This window comes from Pyrenophora tritici-repentis, chromosome 4, assembly GCF_003171515.1.
Source record: "Pyrenophora tritici-repentis strain M4 chromosome 4, whole genome shotgun sequence".
Lineage (NCBI taxonomy): Eukaryota > Fungi > Ascomycota > Dothideomycetes > Pleosporales > Pleosporaceae > Pyrenophora > Pyrenophora tritici-repentis.
In genome coordinates this window covers 2063665-2081188 of record NC_089393.1, presented here as the reverse complement: position 1 = coordinate 2081188, position 17524 = coordinate 2063665, and the positions used below count along the sequence as shown (strand labels likewise).

The 17524-nt window shown below is 50.2% G+C and overlaps 7 protein-coding genes across 7 annotated transcripts; 3 read left to right on the top strand and 4 right to left on the bottom strand.

Annotated features, from left to right (window-relative positions):
- Positions 1 to 1877: 1877 nt before the first annotated feature.
- On the bottom strand, positions 1878 to 2225 carry PtrM4_095790 (uncharacterized protein; the record flags this gene model as incomplete). Its single annotated transcript, XM_066107156.1, has 2 exons — positions 1878 to 2080; positions 2135 to 2225. The coding sequence occupies 2 exons, from the start codon at positions 2223 to 2225 to the stop codon at positions 1878 to 1880; spliced, it is 294 nt and encodes a 97-aa protein (XP_065962824.1).
- A 1150-nt stretch (positions 2226 to 3375) lies between these two features.
- Positions 3376 to 4296, top strand: PtrM4_095780 (UDP-glucose 4-epimerase; the record flags this gene model as incomplete). Its single annotated transcript, XM_001934031.1, has 1 exon — positions 3376 to 4296. One exon carries the CDS (start codon positions 3376 to 3378, stop codon positions 4294 to 4296), a length of 921 nt encoding a protein of 306 aa, XP_001934066.1.
- A 108-nt stretch (positions 4297 to 4404) lies between these two features.
- Positions 4405 to 5182, bottom strand: PtrM4_095770 (Acetyltransf-1 domain containing protein; the record flags this gene model as incomplete). Its single annotated transcript, XM_066107155.1, has 2 exons — positions 4405 to 4703; positions 4762 to 5182. 2 exons carry the CDS (start codon positions 5180 to 5182, stop codon positions 4405 to 4407), a joined length of 720 nt encoding a protein of 239 aa, XP_065962823.1.
- A 560-nt stretch (positions 5183 to 5742) lies between these two features.
- PtrM4_095760 (Vps51 domain containing protein) lies at positions 5743 to 8243 on the bottom strand (the record flags this gene model as incomplete). Its single annotated transcript, XM_066107154.1, has 4 exons — positions 5743 to 6012; positions 6115 to 7829; positions 7881 to 8050; positions 8101 to 8243. The coding sequence occupies 4 exons, from the start codon at positions 8241 to 8243 to the stop codon at positions 5743 to 5745; spliced, it is 2298 nt and encodes a 765-aa protein (XP_065962822.1).
- A 269-nt stretch (positions 8244 to 8512) lies between these two features.
- PtrM4_095750 (TrpE, Anthranilate-para-aminobenzoate synthase component I) lies at positions 8513 to 11296 on the bottom strand (the record flags this gene model as incomplete). Its single annotated transcript, XM_001934034.2, has 1 exon — positions 8513 to 11296. The coding sequence occupies one exon, from the start codon at positions 11294 to 11296 to the stop codon at positions 8513 to 8515; it is 2784 nt and encodes a 927-aa protein (XP_001934069.1).
- Positions 11297 to 12309: 1013 nt separating this feature from the next.
- On the top strand, positions 12310 to 13344 carry PtrM4_095740 (FAD-binding-6 multi-domain protein; the record flags this gene model as incomplete). Its single annotated transcript, XM_001934035.2, has 1 exon — positions 12310 to 13344. The coding sequence occupies one exon, from the start codon at positions 12310 to 12312 to the stop codon at positions 13342 to 13344; it is 1035 nt and encodes a 344-aa protein (XP_001934070.2).
- A 780-nt stretch (positions 13345 to 14124) lies between these two features.
- Positions 14125 to 15564, top strand: PtrM4_095730 (uncharacterized protein; the record flags this gene model as incomplete). The annotated part of the gene is made up of 5 exons (XM_066107153.1): positions 14125 to 14240; positions 14290 to 14324; positions 14430 to 14799; positions 14850 to 15006; positions 15061 to 15564. 5 exons carry the CDS (start codon positions 14125 to 14127, stop codon positions 15562 to 15564), a joined length of 1182 nt encoding a protein of 393 aa, XP_065962821.1.
- Positions 15565 to 17524: the final 1960 nt, after the last annotated feature.

The window sequence follows — 17524 nt, the reverse complement described above, 5'->3', positions numbered from 1 at the left end:
TATCAGTCGGTGACTATGTAGGACTTTGGCTAAGCCGTTCTATGTATGATGGTCGTTGTGGAGTTTCTATGGGTCTTGTACAATTTGGGTGGTGTTTTGCGTACTCCAATTTCAGAGCTAGTCTTCCATTGGCGCGGGTGCTAAAGAGCAGTGTGGTGAATAGAAAGAGATGTAGCAGCGGGCTCTTTTAGATAAGGAAATATTGTTTTTGTAGTTTTATACAGTGTCTGTCTGTTCGGTGGTTTGCCCAAGGTGCCATTTTCTCGTGCCAATCCTAGTACTTGCAATAAAGGCTAGAGTAGCTTTGATGCCTGTCTTTGTTTGGAGGAGGAGTGGGAGGGTGATGGGTCTGTGTGGTATTGCTTCTTTGAGTGTATTTCGATGTGTTTTGTACTGTTTGCAATCTAGAAGTAGATGCTGTGGTGTTTGTGGTTTGTAGCATATACATAGATTGCAGTCTCTCTTGTTGAATCTCTTAAGGTAGGAGTTGAAGTATCCATGTCCTAGCTTGAGTGAGTAGAACGCGCTCGAGATTTCTCTTGGTGTTCCCTTCGGGACTTTGATTGTTGTATGTGTGTTGAGCTTGAAGATCCTTGAGTAGGAGCTTCTGTTTTTGGTGGGCCTGTCGGTATACCTCTTAGGAGATGGAGTAAGAGACGTTAAATCTAGTCTTATAATATTCGATGGGGACGGTGAGGTTGGTGTTGAAGGCTCCATAACAATAGTATATAAGTAGGTTGTTAAGGACTTGATTGTTCTATGTAAGTAGAAGACTTACCTTGATCTTAATGACTCATATTGTGCTAAATTTTCTGGCTAGATTAGTCTAAGATCTAGTCACGTGGACCTATTTATAGCCGGACCGGTCCGATCATCTAGACCGGTCCGACCACGGTCTCAAAAAATCGCCAGACCAGACCAAGTCTTGGCGGTCTAGACCAGACCAAGACCAAGTCAGACCAGACCATTCCGATCACTGGTTCTAGCATTGATTGGTATCCCTATCAAACATTGAATTTTGAGCCAAAGCTACTACCCTTTGCATAGCAGTGTAAAGGTGTTCGGCTAGGAACAACTGTACGAGGGGACAAGGCTCCTTCGCACGACCATCACGCTTAGCAGCCAATGTACGATCTACACGGTATTACGAAAGCTTCCTTGGCCAGATGTCTCTTAGGCCCGGACGCGATCAAGTCGTGCTAGTTATGAATTAAAAGAAGAACTACAAGGAATGGCGCATTGAAAAGAGTCGAGCTGATGCTATTCAGGCATGGGAGTAGTGTTGGAAGAGGATATTTTATAAACTTCATGCACCTAGGTACAAACAATGATTTCGAGCTGTGTACCATCTCTCCACGCGTGGTTGGGAAACACTGCGTCGTAATATACCAGCCATGCTACCTACTACAACATACTCAACAACGGCTAAGAAGCGTGCAGAATCTTAGATAGAGACTTTACTCCTCCAGTTCCCCTACGCTTTGTCTCTTTGCAAGGACATATTTCCGAGGCCAGTAATACTACAGCTCGCTACTAGCATATATGGTAACCCCAGTTTGATCAGCATCGGACGCGCTAGAGGTCTTATGTATTTGTCTAATGTATAATGCAAAGAGAATGAGAATTAATATCGTAGCAGGATATCGTATTGCGCGGTACAAGGAGACAGATTTTGACTCGCAACCAGTAGTAGTACTGTGCGTTTGTGAAGGAATGAATACTCTTTCCACCCGAGAACCTTTTACTTTATATCTTTGCCCTCTGATAAGACGCTGCGCTTCTGCTTAATCTCCCGATCCTGTGTCATGCTACCACACCACACTATATATAGATAGACGATCTCGGTTTGTAGTAGACCCCAATACAAATCTTCAGTCTCAAAATTCAAACCCCCCGCAACCACCATGTTTCGCTGGGTTGCATATAGAAGGAGCGTTGTGGCCTGTCCACGGGCATCTTAGATGACGTGTCGAGAGTCTGTCTATACAATGTGAACCTTCTAAATTCCCAACCCCACCCCAATAATCAGTACATCCGCAACCGCTGGAGACATTTGGGCAACTAGCGTCGCAAGCATAGTCTGGGTCTTTGAGGTGTAAGCGTCAACAAGGCGGAGAAAGGCAGATTAACTTACAGCTGCATGTGATCCACCCACCAAGACAAAATGCCGCAATGGTCGGGTGCGCGGCTAGAATAGCGGTTGCGATGATCGAGGCGAGTTTCATGATGATTGAGTAGATGGTAAAACAGACGGCTGATGAGAACGATGATTTTGTCTTGTCTAATGCTTAGGGAGGCGAATATCATACTTATATTCACTAGGTAAGTACCCTACTCATTCGCCATCCTTATCTGTCTAGTGGAGAAACGATTGATCTTCATCTAAAGTCTGTCTAAGCGTGTTGAAACGCACGGTGTAACGGGACGTTTTCTCTTCTAGGTCCTCAGACTGTCCGCGCGCTTGCATACAGACAAGCGTAATCCGATACCTTCTGTGTCTATTATTTTTTAAGCTTATAAGCTTTAAGGTTGCAACACAGAAAAGCCTATCGTAAACTATGCTCCCGCTAGTTCTATTAACGCGGTCTCCAAATTCTCTGAGCTACGCAGGTAAATAGGTACCTAGGGTTAAGGTAGAGGTTGGGTCAGGGTCTTACGTAAGCTGACCCAACACTACACAACCTAATACCAACCCAACACCAACCTATCCACCCCCTAATCGGTGACTTACTCGGAAATTCTATGCTGCTGGTAAAACAGAAGATGCAGGATACCCGGGCCAGCATTTGCCATCCGTGCTATACCTAGGTAGTCGTTAGCGTAACTCACCTAGAGCGTTAACTAGTGGTGCATAACTACCGAGCTACATCTACCCCGCCCAAGGCCTACAGTACAACGCGCTCGTCTCAGCTCGCGCTTCTTGGGACATTGTTCTACAGCGACTACATTTAGGCTGTACAGCTGGTCATTTTCTTCTTGTTGTGCTGACATTGATGGAGCATCATCGTCACAACCAGACTCCGCAACAATCAATCGATTGACATGATTGATTCCTATATAGGTTAAAGAATTACTTCATTAGGCAGCCTTTAACCTAGATAGGAATCAATCATGCCGATCCGATTGATTGTTGCGGAGTCTGGTCACAACCTCATCCTTGTAGGCCACGCTAAGCCTCTCTCGACTTGTTTCCACCGCGTACCCGGTGGGACAAGTCGTTTCAGTCGCAAATGACGTCTATGAAGATGGTGATCCCCCGCCAAGTGCTACCTACATCTAACATGCCCCTCCAACTGCCGTATACCAAACAACAACTCAACTCCACCCATTGATCATAACACGACCAATTGATCCACGGACACCCTCCACACAACCATGGCAACCTCCTCAGGAAAACGCATCGTCTTCACTGGCGGCTCGGGAAAAGCCGGTCGCCATGTTATCCCCGAGCTCCTCAAGAGAGGCTATCAAGTCCTCAACCTGGACCTAATCGACTTCCCGGACCCCAGCGCTAACGTCTTCACCCTCAAAACCGACCTCACAGACAGTGGTCAAGTCTTCAATGCCCTAACCACGCACTTCAACTTCAGCGGCTATGAAGACGCCCAAGTCCCTAGCCCGCCCGACGCAGTCATCCACTTCGCCGCCTACGCGCGCAACATGCTCGTCCCAGACAACGAGTGCTACGCTGGCAACGTGCGCTCCACCTACAACGTCATCGAAGCCGCCTGCAAACTCGGCGTCAAGAAAATCATCATCGCCAGCAGCGAAACCACATACGAAGTCTGCTTTGGTCAAGGTAACCTCGACTACACGGCCTTCCCCCTCGTCGAAGACATGGACGTAAACCCCATGGACACATATGCCATCTCCAAGCTCTGCGGCGAACGCGTCGCCCGCGGTTTCGCCCGCCGCTTCGACGCCGACATCTACGCCCTGCGCATTGGCAATGTCATCGAACCCCACGAGTACGAGCGCGACTTCCCGCGCTACATCCAGCATCCGGAGACGCGTAAGAGAAATGCGTGGGCCTACATTGATGCGCGCGATTTGGGTCAGATCTGCGATTTATGTGTGCAGAGAGATGGGTTGGGATTCCAGGTGTTTAATGCGACGAATGACACGATAACCGCGACGTTCCCGACCAAGCAGTTTTTAGAACAATATGCGCCGAATACGCCTGTTACGCGCGAGATGGACGAGTGGGAGGCGCCGTTGAGTAATCGGAAGATTAAGGAGGTTTTGGGGTTCAAGGAGGAGCATAATTGGAGGAAGTATTATAATCCTGATCAGTAGGGGTAGTCGGAACACCACCTTTGAATATACATGGACATAGTCCGATGATAGAGTGACTTGCCATTGCTCACATGTTTCTAGACTAGTAGGAAAACTTTGTTCGTTCAATCATGATGCCGACTGTGAGCCAAACGTCTTCTTAAGAATGAGAAGAAATTCGAATCCTTCCAAAAGCTCTCCAAGTGGCCAATCCCTCTCTTGCTTAACCATCGCCAATACCCCTAACGGCTCTTTATGATCGACGAAAAATTGCGTGTCAACCGATGATACTGCACCACTAGTATCCTGACCGTCGAAAAGCTTTCCCCTTAACACAGCCTCCCTCACATACGCGACCGGCGAGGCCTCCATAACAGCCCTTGCATTCACGTGCATAAACTCAAGGTCCTGCGCTGTAACACACCCATCTACAACACAGCACCGTCAGCAAAAACCTGCGTTGTACACAGCATACACTATACATACCACCAAAAGCCCTCGCAGCGGCCAGACAAGCTGCAGGATGTGAGCTCATAATCCCGCACACATCACTATCCCCCGCCTCCCTCAACAGACGCGCAGCAAGCCCCTGTCGTCGAAATTCAGAGTGCACAACCAGCTGAGTAATCCAACAAATGGATACACCATCTACTACCCACCGGCAGGCGAACGCATTGCCCACAAGCTGAGTCGCGACAGTGACGCGCGCGTAGATACACGAGGAGCCGCCTGTTGGTAGTAATTGTTGGCGCATACGCTGTTTCGAGAGTTTGACTCTGTCAGCGGGATTGGAAGTGTGGGTACTCCAAGTCCCATAATGGTTGTTGAAGAGGAGTGTGGCTTCTGCTAGTATTTCGTCTGTTATGTCGGATCCAGTGAAGTGCTCGAAGACTTGGGCGTCTGACATTTTGTTGAGGCGGCTGTGTGAGGAGATAGTTGAGGGGAATGGGAAGACTGCAGCGCAGCTTGGGTTTTTTGTGCCACGCCTGGAGTCCAGGAGTGGGGTCGCTACCGGGTTTGTAGTGGAAGATGTGCACGTTTGCGCGTTGGCATGTGATCTATCATCTCCATGTAGGCATTAGGATGACTTCCATAAGTAGAGCAAAAAGAACAAAAAAGGAAAACATAACTTTTAGTGTTTCGAACGAGGGCAAAAAGAATGGGTCGTCTACTACTCACCACCAGCCCCACTTGGATAAACCGAGTAACGGGACTGTGTAATGTCTTTGGCTGCTGCTGGTTAGTGGATAATTGATGTTTTCTAACATATATATGCTCAGTCTAATATTCTCAGAGAAATGGTTGTGTTGCTCGTAAGCGAGGTGTAAACAAAGTAGACGGAATAGCACGGTTCACAACACAGAGAGACAGTTTGACCAAAAAGTGGATGTATACGACATTATCAACCCATTGCGCATGTATCCCTAGGCTAGCAGAGTGACATACACAATATGATGATGTTATTGCCTATGCTAGCAGCGCAAAAAGCAGATACGTCTTCTTCGCATAATCTGCAGCATTCTTCTTCAACCTACTCATAGCAGCGTCATCCAGATCTGTGACGTCTACTTTCAGGCGCAGAGTGCTAACCTTGTCCTCTCCACCATTCGGGTCAACAAAGCGCTGTATATACAACAGATCGAAGAACAGTTGCTTGAGTCTTTGGTTCTTCAGCTCCGACGAAGATTCAGTAGGCTTTGCCTTGTCTTCATCCTTGGTAGCTGCAGAAGCATCGTCCTTTTCTTCTTTCTCTTTCTCTTCTTCCTCGCTCTCTGCCTTCTCAACGTCCTGCCCATCATCTTGCTCCCCCGCAGTAATAGCGTCAACCTGCTCCCCCACCAAGCCGTTCAACTCCTCAGCTACGCAACTCTTAAGCACAGACACACAGCTCGGAGCCCAGAGATCACTCCCTAAAGCTCTCATACTCTTATCCAACTCGCGCAAGAACCTAAACGCGCTAGGCGACGGCTGACTCGGTAACGGAGGATGGCCTTCCCACAAGATATAGCTTTTCGTCTTTACATTTAGTGAGCTATGAAGCGAGATTTTGTACTTGTCCAAATTCGGCTGTGCAGTGTGCGAGGCTAGAGTCATATACAGAGGCTGCAGTATATCTGCTGTAAAAGGCGACGGGAGAGATGTTGCTCTTTCCTGAAGTCGTAGACGAGGTAGCCGATCACCGATTTCTCGGACGACACGGAGGATGAAGGTTGCTTTTTGGATTGAGCCGTCTGCGTCTCCGCCGTCCGAGGGTTTGGTCATTGCCGAGAAGCTTCGGCCCAGGTTTTGCATCGCCTCACCAAGTGCTTCCTGTGTGGCTTCTTCTAGTAGCTTTGGATCGTCATCGCTGAGTAGAGTCTGCTTTGAATCGCCAAGATCATCGTCTGAATCGTCGTCGACGTCTTCGGCAAAGGTGTCGTCCCATCGAGCTTCTTTCATGCTTTTCACGATGCCCTTGACTTCCAAGACGGATTCCATCCAGTTGTCGAATGCAGAGATGACGCTTATGACGGACTCGTCGCGTCCTTGGTGTGTGTTCAGGATGGTAGATTTGAACGTTTGCGCACCGTTGCTGAGGTCCGACGCCTTGTCAATGGTGCTCCACAGGGATAGTGCAGATGCTTCTTTGGATGCTGCAACAGCATCCAGCCGTGTCGTGAGATCGGAGACAACAGTTTGCAGTCCACTCGTACGCGACCGCACGATATTTTCAAGCTTTTCACTCATGGTTTCGCGCAAATCATCAAGAACATTCGCTGATTTGACACCTGCCATTCGTGACCCCGACAAAATCCACGTCTCTATCAGCTCCTGTCTCAAGTTCGCAACCTCTTGTAAGCGTTCTTCTCCCTCAAGTGCTGCCTTGACGCCCTTGAGGAAATTTGTGACAGCATCTTTCGACCATCGGTGCAGTATGCGCTCGGCTTCGGGTCGCTGCAACTCGTCGTGTCGCGGCCATGGCGTGTAATTCCGCGCCTCATCACTAAGCCATCGGTCGTGCACGTCCAGGTTCAGCTCGTATAGTCCGCGAATCTCGGGATCTCGAATCAACGGATGCGCCTTGAGCTTTGCCAGCGATTCAGCCAACCGTCGCGGAAAGATGGTTTGCGTATCGAGACACGTCTGAATACATAGCTTCAGGGCATTAATACCATGCTTCGCAAGTTCATCACTACCCGCCCTGAGCTCGCTGTTCATTTTGTCCAAACGCATTTTGTGGAAGTGGTGCAACACATCTGTTGGCGTTGAGCTTGTCGCAAGCGCATACGCGCACATGCTCTCCACCAGACTTGCCACCTCTCCATTTGTATTCGAGAGTCGCTTATCGATTCTTCGTAAAAGCTTCCTCCGTACGGATAGGAGTTTCTCCCAGAGCTGGCCCACAATTGGCGGGTTGTTCGCAGACTGGCTGAGCGACTTGTGAAGTAGTCGCGATATGACCAGTACCTTTGCTATGAGCAAATATGACCCTTCTCTTTTCATAAGACGTGTCGCGACCAGCGGCGCATTGCGCAGGACCGAGAGCTGGGACGCAAAAGTATAGCGCTCCGCATCTGTCCTCTGTCAACCCAATGCTCCTTCCCAACGTGATGATGTAGACTGACCGCGGCTGCGCGTATGTATATCCATCTTCCCCGCGTTGTTCGCTATCCTCTCCAAACCCCTCGAGTTGCAGCTCTGGCCTACTACTGCGAGCTTGGTTTCGACCTGTCCCATGCGCACCTCCATGTCGATGATGGTTTCCGCGGTATGGAGGAGGCTACGGTAGCTCGCCCTGCATGCAATCAGTCTTGCCACTTCTTCATTGCAGACAGATATCCGTACCCCACGAGGGATCGCAGCTTCTCTCGATTGTCGTGAGCATTGTTGCGGAGCTGCTGTTCAAGCCTACGAACGACGGGAATTGGGTATTGGAATGCATCTTCCCATGTCTCAAAGGTTCGTGGGTCTGGCGCCTCGGTAGCCATGGCGGCTGCTGTTCGTGACGTGTTGGCTTGTTCCTCAAAGTACCAAAGTACACGGCGATGCTACGTACCACTTGGACCGTGCTTAGTCATCTCCTCCAACATATAGTCTGCCTCTATAAATTGCTTGAAAGGATTATAGCAAAATATCTTGGTTAACTAAAAGTATAATAATTTGGACATTGGTGTTGAACCCAGAAAACTCTATGTCTATCATGCGTGGTATCAGGTTAAACTCAATAACTCCGCCCACCCTAATTCCATAGAAGCAATCACTCTACCTCTGTGGCATCTCCTACTTCTCCAGCAGCAGTCCTTCGCCTCAGCTCTCTTTCCACAGCCCTCAACATGATCTGCGCATCATCCAGCGTCAATTCCTCCCCACCCCTCATACTTGCAAGCAGCTCAGCGAACTCCGGGTCATCAGGCTCAATGATCTCAACCCTTCTGCCTTTCTTCTTCGGTTTCGGTGGTGGAAGAGGGGCGAATGCTCGGTTTGTACTACCGAATTTGGCCACCATCTCCTCGTACTCGCCCTTGGGAGTACTCTGGCTTGTTACCGCCCCTCCGGCACCGATGCGCCAGAGGTCTTCCTTCTCGTCAATTTGATCATTGTCGATTTTGATAGCAGTTCGTATAACGACACTAAAGTCACCACCACCCCCCACATCGAGGTAGCCGAGAACACCAGAATAAATGCCTCGCCTTACGCCCTTCTCGATATTCTGGAGAATCTCGCAGGAGCGCTTCTTCGGAGCCCCAGTCATGCTTCCTGCTGGAAGGCCTTCGACGAATGCTTCGAAACCCAGGTACGGGACAGGCTGTTTTTCGGGTTGCTTTGAAGTGCTTCCCGCAGGTTCTTCCCACCCCTCTGGTGTCGTTGGTTTGTGGATTCCACGGGGTACGGCATCGACGACGGAAACCAGCTGCCAAAGGGTCTCGTACTCTTCGACCTCCATAAGTTGGCTTACGCGGACACTGTCGGAGCCGTAAACACCATGCAATTGATGACGTGTCAAGTCAACAATCATCAGGTTCTCAGCGCGTTCCTTGGACGAGGATAGGATTGCATGTGCCATTTCTGCTGTAACACCAGGCTTCTTTTGCACCGTACCCTTGATAGGACGACATTGAGCACTTTGCGACCTATCCCAGCTGATGTACCTCTCTGGCGAGGAGCTCAGTACATGTACATTATGCATTCTCATGTACGCGCTAAAGGGAGCGGGATTTTGGCTTGTTAAGCGCTTGTAAAGATTCCAAGAATGCTCATTGTTCTCTGCCCACGATATCCTGCAAGCACTTGGCTTGATGGCGTGAACCTCGTTGCGAGTAGTAAGACAGAGTTCATAACTTTGTCCATCCGATATGGCGTCCTGGCAGGCCCGAACCTTGGCACAATATTCCATGTCGTTGGCTGTGACTTGTTTGCACGAGTCGATGTACTGATGCATCGTGCCGTGTGCCTCGAAAGGATCCGCCTGTGACATGGCCATGGAGCTAGGAGTAGATTCCCGGGATTTTACACCCGCAAGCTCATCCAACATGTCTATGGAGTCCTCGACCCACTCCAGGTCCTCAGACCCACGGATGCTCTGGACATAGATCTTCTTGTTTTGGTGATCAATGACGATACTCCGCGTGATGTAAGCAAAGCAGATGTCAGGATAAGAAGCTTCTTCGTGGCCGTGAACATCGATAGTTTCCAGACCAGCCTCGTACGACGCATATCCCATTAGACCTCCCCAAAAAGGTGCCCATGTTGAAGCAACGGGTGGCTCGGTGGGCTGGAGGCTTTTCATGACTTCTCTGATGTATGGCCATGGGTGGGCCACAGTCCAGTCCGTGTGAACTCGGTCGTCGCCATCTCTGAGCTCCATTCTGCGTGCTCCTGCATAGTAATGCAGACGGAGGGTTTCCTCGGGGATGACAAATCCGATGATGCTGTATCTGCCAGTTCCTACAGCCATGGGTACCAGGTTCGACTGCAATCCGGACTCAAGGACTATAGCCTCCGTCCTTGATACCTCGAATAACTCACATATATCTGCAATTGTAAGTCTTCCACTTCCGATGGTTCGACAATGCACTTTGCTCGGCGGCAAATCCGGCAACGACTGTCCATCGCCATGTGCAATCAGCGAAGCCAGTTCGAATGGCGTTATCGTGTCGCTGTCGAGGTTTTCTGCAAGATCTGCGCTAGAGTATTTGCTCTTGTTCTTGATGTTGTGGACGCCGAGCTCTCGTCGAAAATCATCGACCGTCATCGGTGAAGACTGCGGAGTTGAAGTCAAGTTATGCTTTGGGACGTTGCGGAACATGCGCTTCCGGTTCCATGACTGAGAATCTTCCCACCAGTTTTGGATGATGCGCTTGCCTTGCTCGTTTGTGCAAATTGACTCTGGGTGGAACTGAACACCCCAGAAGGGTTTCTGTACATGTTTGGCGCCCATGAGCACAGCGCCGTTGATCTCGCTGTCGAAGTCCCACGCAAGGGGCTCCAGTTGAGGGCAGGTCTCAGTGGGCTCCCATAGTTGAGCGGGGTATCGTACAGCTCTCGTGGTTTGGATAGGATGACCGAGCTTCACTTGTAGTGAGTGATATTGGGTAGCTAGTAGAAGTTCCACGCTTCTGAAGACTGACTGGCCGTTGTGCAGGACCTTTGTTATAATGCCGTGTCTCGGTTCCTCCAGTCGTTGGATGTCAGCCCCAAACGCAAGGCACATAGATTGAAACCCAAGGCATATGCCAAGCACGGGGATGAGTTGCTCGTCTTGAAGATTCCAGAGTTCCTTCATCAAGCCAACGTCCTCGTCGCATTTGGCCCAGCCAGGACCCGGTCCCGCAATAACGCCATCATAGCTCTTTAGGTAGTCTGTAAAGGCTGCATGGCTGCCAGGAACCGTCGGCTTGATGAGGTTCGGGTCGTCAATGAAGACCTTGATCACTTCTGCGTCCAAATTTTGCTCGACCAGCGCGACTATGTTATTGGAAAAGGAGTCGTAGGCGTCCAAGAACAATATTTTCGGGCGCTGTGTCAGAACTGCGGGTGCCATCGCGTGGCTCAGCTTGCTCAGTTAGAAGCACCTGGGAAGATGATGTATTCTGTCTTCAAGGCCTAGGTCACAACGTAATACGGGTTTGCAGATGGGGCTGTTTAGAGGTTGCTCGTGTGCTGTCGTCACCGCTGAAAAGTTGAAAGAAGGGTCGATCGATAGGGCTGAGAAAGCTTATCCCGTGATAAGTCCGGCAAATCGCCGGGACACGTTGCGAAGTCGGGAGATGGCCCAAATGACTCACAGACGAATCACGTAACTGCAGTTGGAAAATAGTACACGATGAATGAAGGAGTAAATGAACAAGTGAATAGAAATGGTGTCAGGACGGATGATGGGGATGCGATAGGACGCCACCAGGGTCTCGGGGTCATATGCAGGGCATCCGGATCTAGAAGGTTAGAGGATGCGGCAGCTTAGCCCCAACTTATTCAGCTGCATGTGCTTGGAAAGGAAAGGAAGCCATGGCGATTGCTGTTTCACGCGTTGAAACTGGACACTTGCCACCTCCTGGACGCCCTGCACGTTCTGGAAGTCGGGGTTGGCTGTGTGAAGACTCCGAAGGATGCACCCACACGACGTGCTAGAACTACGTGCAACGAGTAAGCGCAAGCGCGCAACGGATGGGACGGAGGCGGGGTCCGGTCCGAAATGCTATCTTGATACATTCGAGTTACCATGGCCACCGACATTTGAAGCGGCAAAAGCAAGCGTAGAAGGCAGCCAGAAAAGATGCCATTCCGGCTCCAAGAGTGTGTCTATTGAGTTTTGAGGCTATCGTGAGCAAGTTTGATACTGCTAATCTACCATCTAACCAGTTCTACAAGTAACTAGTGCATCTCGGTGAATTGGCATAGTCCATCATCCTAGGAACTTGCCGTTGACGACATTGTCACGCTCCGGAACACTCGAAAAGGCAATACGCTTGGGCCATGCTGCTGTTATCTCGAGTTCCTGCCGGTTCTGTGGGGTAAGTCCCGACTCTTTGAAGCCAGTCACCCCCCATATCTACAATGTCCTGGATGAAGGCGCGAACAGGCCCGTTGGTTGTTTTCGGAGCTTCAGCCCTCGGCGGCGCCGCGTATCGCTTGACCAAATCCACCGACGAATCTGACGGAACGCTGAACCCGTACACCTTCACACCCTACACCCTCGTAGACAAACAGCCAGTATCTTCTACCAGCGCCATCTTCACACTGCGCAACGGCAGCGGCCTGCCGGATAACGAAAGCGTCAAGGAGGTGTGGAAGCGTAGTGTATGGAGTGTGCAGATTAAGCAACCACAGCTGCAGATCGCCCGCGCCTACACACCGCTACCACACACTGCAGACGGCAAGAAGACGGGCGGCAATGAGGCAGAAGATGTGCGACTACTTATCCGGCAGGAGGCGGGCGGCGAGGTCTCCACCTACCTACACCGACTACCCGTAGATTCGACGATTGAGCTGCGAGGGCCCAACACGGAACTCACGCTTCCCCGCGATATCATCGAGGTCATATTCCTGGCAGGAGGCACAGGCATAGCTCCTGCGATGCAGGTTGCCCAGGCTCTAGCAAGACGGACGGGGAGCAGGATGCACATACTCTGGGCCAACAGGCGGCGTGAAGAATGTATTGGTGGCATCAGCGATGACACCGGAAGCACAGCCACGCAAGACCGCGTGGGGTGGTGGAAGAGCTTCTGGGGTCCTAGCGAGCCCGTTGCAGACATGCCACTCACGGATGGCTCGGGTGGTACAGCCAAGGGCGTAATAGTGAAAGAGCTAGATGCACTCAAGCAGCGAAGTCTGCCCACAAAAGGAGGTCTAGATGTAAACTACTACGTTGATGAAGAGCATACCTTCATCCAACCCAGTGAGATTGAAAGATGGATCACGCGCAAGAGAGAAGAAACTGGGTCAAGACTGATTATAGTATCCGGCCCAGAAGGCTTTTTAGAATACTGGGCAGGCAAGAAGCTCTGGGCCAACGGAAAAGAAGTTCAAGGCCCGTTGGGAGGTCAATTAGCCAAGATGAACTTAGGTGAGTGGAAGGTGATCAAATTGTAAGATAATGCACGTCTACCAGACTATACCCATTCTCCACTTTTCAACCCCAGCAGTTCTGTCGTTTCAATGTTGCTTATCATGACCGTCCCCGCTTCGACATCCCACGCCCATCCACACCATGTCTTGGTGCTTGAAACGAGCGCAACAGAGGCGACCGATTGATCGTCAAAGACAAGGGCTCTGGACCCTAATGCAGGGTTGCGCAATGCACGAGGAACGCATGCGTCCACTTTTACATGTTGCACGAGCTTCACCGGTAGACTAATGTTTTCGGTCTTATAATGAGCCTATAACACCTCCAAGCCGGTGTATTAATACCGCCGGCAAATCACGTGTCGACCGGGGGACACCACCTGGACGAATTGTCCGAGTCATTTTGATGCATCCCTCAATTCCTAATCGTTACAAATGGCAAGTGTAAAGTCCGCTATCAGATACCTGCAATCCGCACCTGAGACAGTGCCGTTGTCCGCGGGTCTGTGTTGAATCCAGTTCCGCTCTGTATAATATCGTGCCTGGCGCCTTCCTCCGTCGCTTATTATACTATTGCCTTTTTGTCCAGGTTCATTTCCGACCACTCGTCTATGACGGCTATTTATTGACGCTTGCCTTAATACTCCCTTTTCAACCGCAAGTTCTTAAAACATGGGAGCGGAAAGAGAAGCAGACGCCGAGTCTGGCACCGCCCTCTCACGTACATACAGTCACGAGAATCATAATGCGCGACCAAAATGCTTCTCCTCTACCTTTCAAGAATGTTTATTCGTCATATCCGTAACCATGGCGGTTGCAATGACTACCTTTTTGCAGGGTGCTATTACTATTATGAGTTCATTTGCTGCGAAGGACTTGGGCATGTCGACTGCTGAAGTCTCGTGGATGAATAGCGGCACATCGTAAGCCTTATCCCAATTCGATATAGCTCTCGACTAACAGACTATGCAGGCTTACGTCAGGTGCTCTTTTGCTCTTCTTCGGTAGTATAGCCGACCTCTTTGGCCGCAAGTCCATGTTCATCGGTTCCATGTTCATGTTCGCTGTGGTATCCCTCGGAGCCGGCTTCTCCAAAACTGGGTTGACCCTAGACATTCTCTGTGCTACATTGGGCATCTTCTCAGCAGCTGCTGTACCCCCAGCTCAAGGCATGTTGGGTGCAGCTTACGAGCGGCCCTGTCAGAGGAAGAATTATGCCTTTGGTTGCTACAGTGCAGGGAGTCCTATGGGATTCATCTTTGGCACGATTCTCGCCGGAGCTTTTACCCAGATCTTCAACTGGAGGGCTTGCTTTTTTCTATTGGCTATCACATACTTGCTTATAAGTATCGTTGCGGCATTAACAGTGCCCAGGGATACCATACCCAAGCAGACGTTCAATAAACAGGCTTTGAAGAAGCTTGACCTACCAGGTACCTTGCTAACCATGGCCGGCGTTGGCATGTTCTGTGCTGCTTTGAGGTACGTTCCAAACATGGACTTTGTGGGTCAAGTGCTAACAAATTATGTAGTCTTGGAGGAGACGCACCCCAGGGTTGGAAAACACCTTACGTTCTGGTTCTTCTAATCATCGGTATTCTATTAATCGCTGCCTTTGTCGTATGGGAAATCAAGTACGAGCACGCCATGATTGATATGAAGATCTGGCTTGATAAGGACTTTTCTCTGGTAAGTCATTTATATCCTGACGTTCCAAGTCTCATCACTAACACCACTGAATAGCTCTTTGTAATTATTTCCTTCGGCTTCCTCGGCTTCCCCGTTTTCAACTTCTGGATTGCACTCTACTTCCAAGTGGAACTTCACATGAACGCCATCCTAACAGGCGTCCACATGCTCCCCATGGTTGTATGTGGTCTGACGGCTAACTTCACCGCTGCCGCCGTTCAACACAGAGTGTCCAACAAGCTCCTCACAGGCACTGGAGCCGCCGCATTAGTAATTTCCTTCACCGTTGCCGCCGTACAACGGACCGGAGACTCTTACTGGGCCTTTTCCTTCCCTGCGTTGTGCCTATGTGTAATTGGCGTGGACTTTCAATTTATTGTTGCCAACGTACGTTCACTCCACGCTTTCCCCATTCAAACAAAAAGGCTAACCGTATCTGTAGATGTACGTTCTGTCATCAATGCCTTTAAACAAGCAATCAATCGCTGGCTCCCTCCTTCAAACCGTAACCCGCCTCGCCACCTCCGTCGGCTATGGTGTTGCAACCGCCATCTTTGACGCCGTAAAAAAGAGCCCTGCTACCTCTGGTTACTATGCAAACAATGCTATCCAACCCTATGCCGCTGTCTTTTGGTTCGCGGCCGCTAGTGCGGTTCCGGGATTGCTTCTTGTTCCTTTCCTCAAAGTGGGCACGCAGGGCCATGCGGGCGATACGGGACGTGTGAGGAGGAGGGCTAGCGATAGATCCGAGGGAGAGGAGAGTGCAGTGGAGAGTAGCCATGTTGGTTCTGCTGATGATGGGGGCGAGAAGGGGACGGGAGTACGTCAGAATGTCAGCACAGGTGTATAGAGGAAGAAGACGACGAAGAAGACGACGAAGAAGACGAAGAAAAGGATGAAACGAGAGTAGATAATTATGTGACGCCAAGTCATGAAACCTAGATCCGTATGGGTAAAACAAGGGAGATTATATAGGAAAAGTCACATAAACGGGTCTTCAATACCTGAAAAGTTTCTAATACCATTATCGTTCAACCGGTCAAGCACACCCACCCATCCGACCCACCACCGCTTACCTAACCCACCCCCCTCCCCCAAGAAACCCAGCCAAGACCCGCCTCCTCCCCACAACCTAAAAGGAGAATAACGCCCAGCATTGCCCTTCGCGGGAGCGGGTCCTCGGCCAAGCAAATCCCAAGCCTAGGATGCCCGGATGTTAAACACGCCCAGCCTTCCCCGTGAGAACGCCACGTGATACCTAGTTCCGCCCGCCGCATAGGTAATCTTACGGCAGTTGGCACCATGACATGGATAATCCAGGTAGACAAACAGAAATGGACCGGTTGGTCAGCACCCGGCATGTAATTTTCCTCTCCTGACCTGACCTGATGGATATGCCCATAAAATTGCATGAGACGACATTGTCGATCCAGGTGGGGCGCAGTCAGCGAGAAAAGGAGTTTAGATTTCAGCACCTGTAATTGTATTGTACTGTTACTAGCCAGCCAGCTAGCGACGAACTTCTGTGGCTGCGTCGACTTTTGTAATGATTGTATACCCTCTTCACGTGCCCGTGACTGGGAAATGAAAAACAAAACGCCCTAAACATGATGGATATCTCTGAATAATTGACAAACAAAACAAGACCAAATGACGGGGCAGAACAAAAGAAAGGGAAATTGAAAAGACTGTAAACCACCCACCTAGCCTCCTCTGACATCTTCTGTAGAGTCGTTTCCTTTTCTGTAGATTCAGGAAGAATTCACGACTCATCCATCCGATCTACCGACCTCAAATCTTCAATCTCTTTCCTCAACAGCTCAATCTCCTTCTCTTGCGCCTTCATCTTCTCCAACGCCATCTCTATTAACCGTGCTTTATTCACAGTCTTCTTCTCTCCCGGTACACTGCTACCCTCACTTTTCTTGGCACCCCCACCCCCACTATTACCACCGCCATCCATCTTCTCCCCCCCATCCTCACCATCTCTCCCCCTCATAATAACAAAACAAGTAGTCCCACTACCAAAAGTAACCTCGCCATCCAGCAAAAACTCTGCCAGATCAACCATGGCAGTCTTCATGCGGTCACGACGAGCCTGCTCTGCAGCACGATGCGTAGCCCGCTTCATCATAACCCCCGTCGCCATGGCGGTACTAAAATGCAAACCCATTTCCAGGTGCTGGCCCGAGGAAATGAGCTCATAGTTTGATTTCGAGGCCAACAGGTCTGCTTGGGGTGTGGTCACGCCACCGGCTCCTGTTTTCTTACGAATTAGTCACTGTTCGGTCCGAGGTTCGTTTTGGGATTTTATATGCTCGGGTAGAAATCCGCGCAAGTCACGGGATTTTGGGTTTGGATGGGCAGATCAAGGTGAAACGGGATGACGAGAGAAGAGCGAATTTGCATACCATTTGTGTCGGCTGTGGCGATGCTGCTGCTTCGTCTAGAGATTGCGACTTTGTTTGGTGGGGCTGATGAGGCGTAGGATCTTGAGGAGATTGTACTTGCGGTGTCT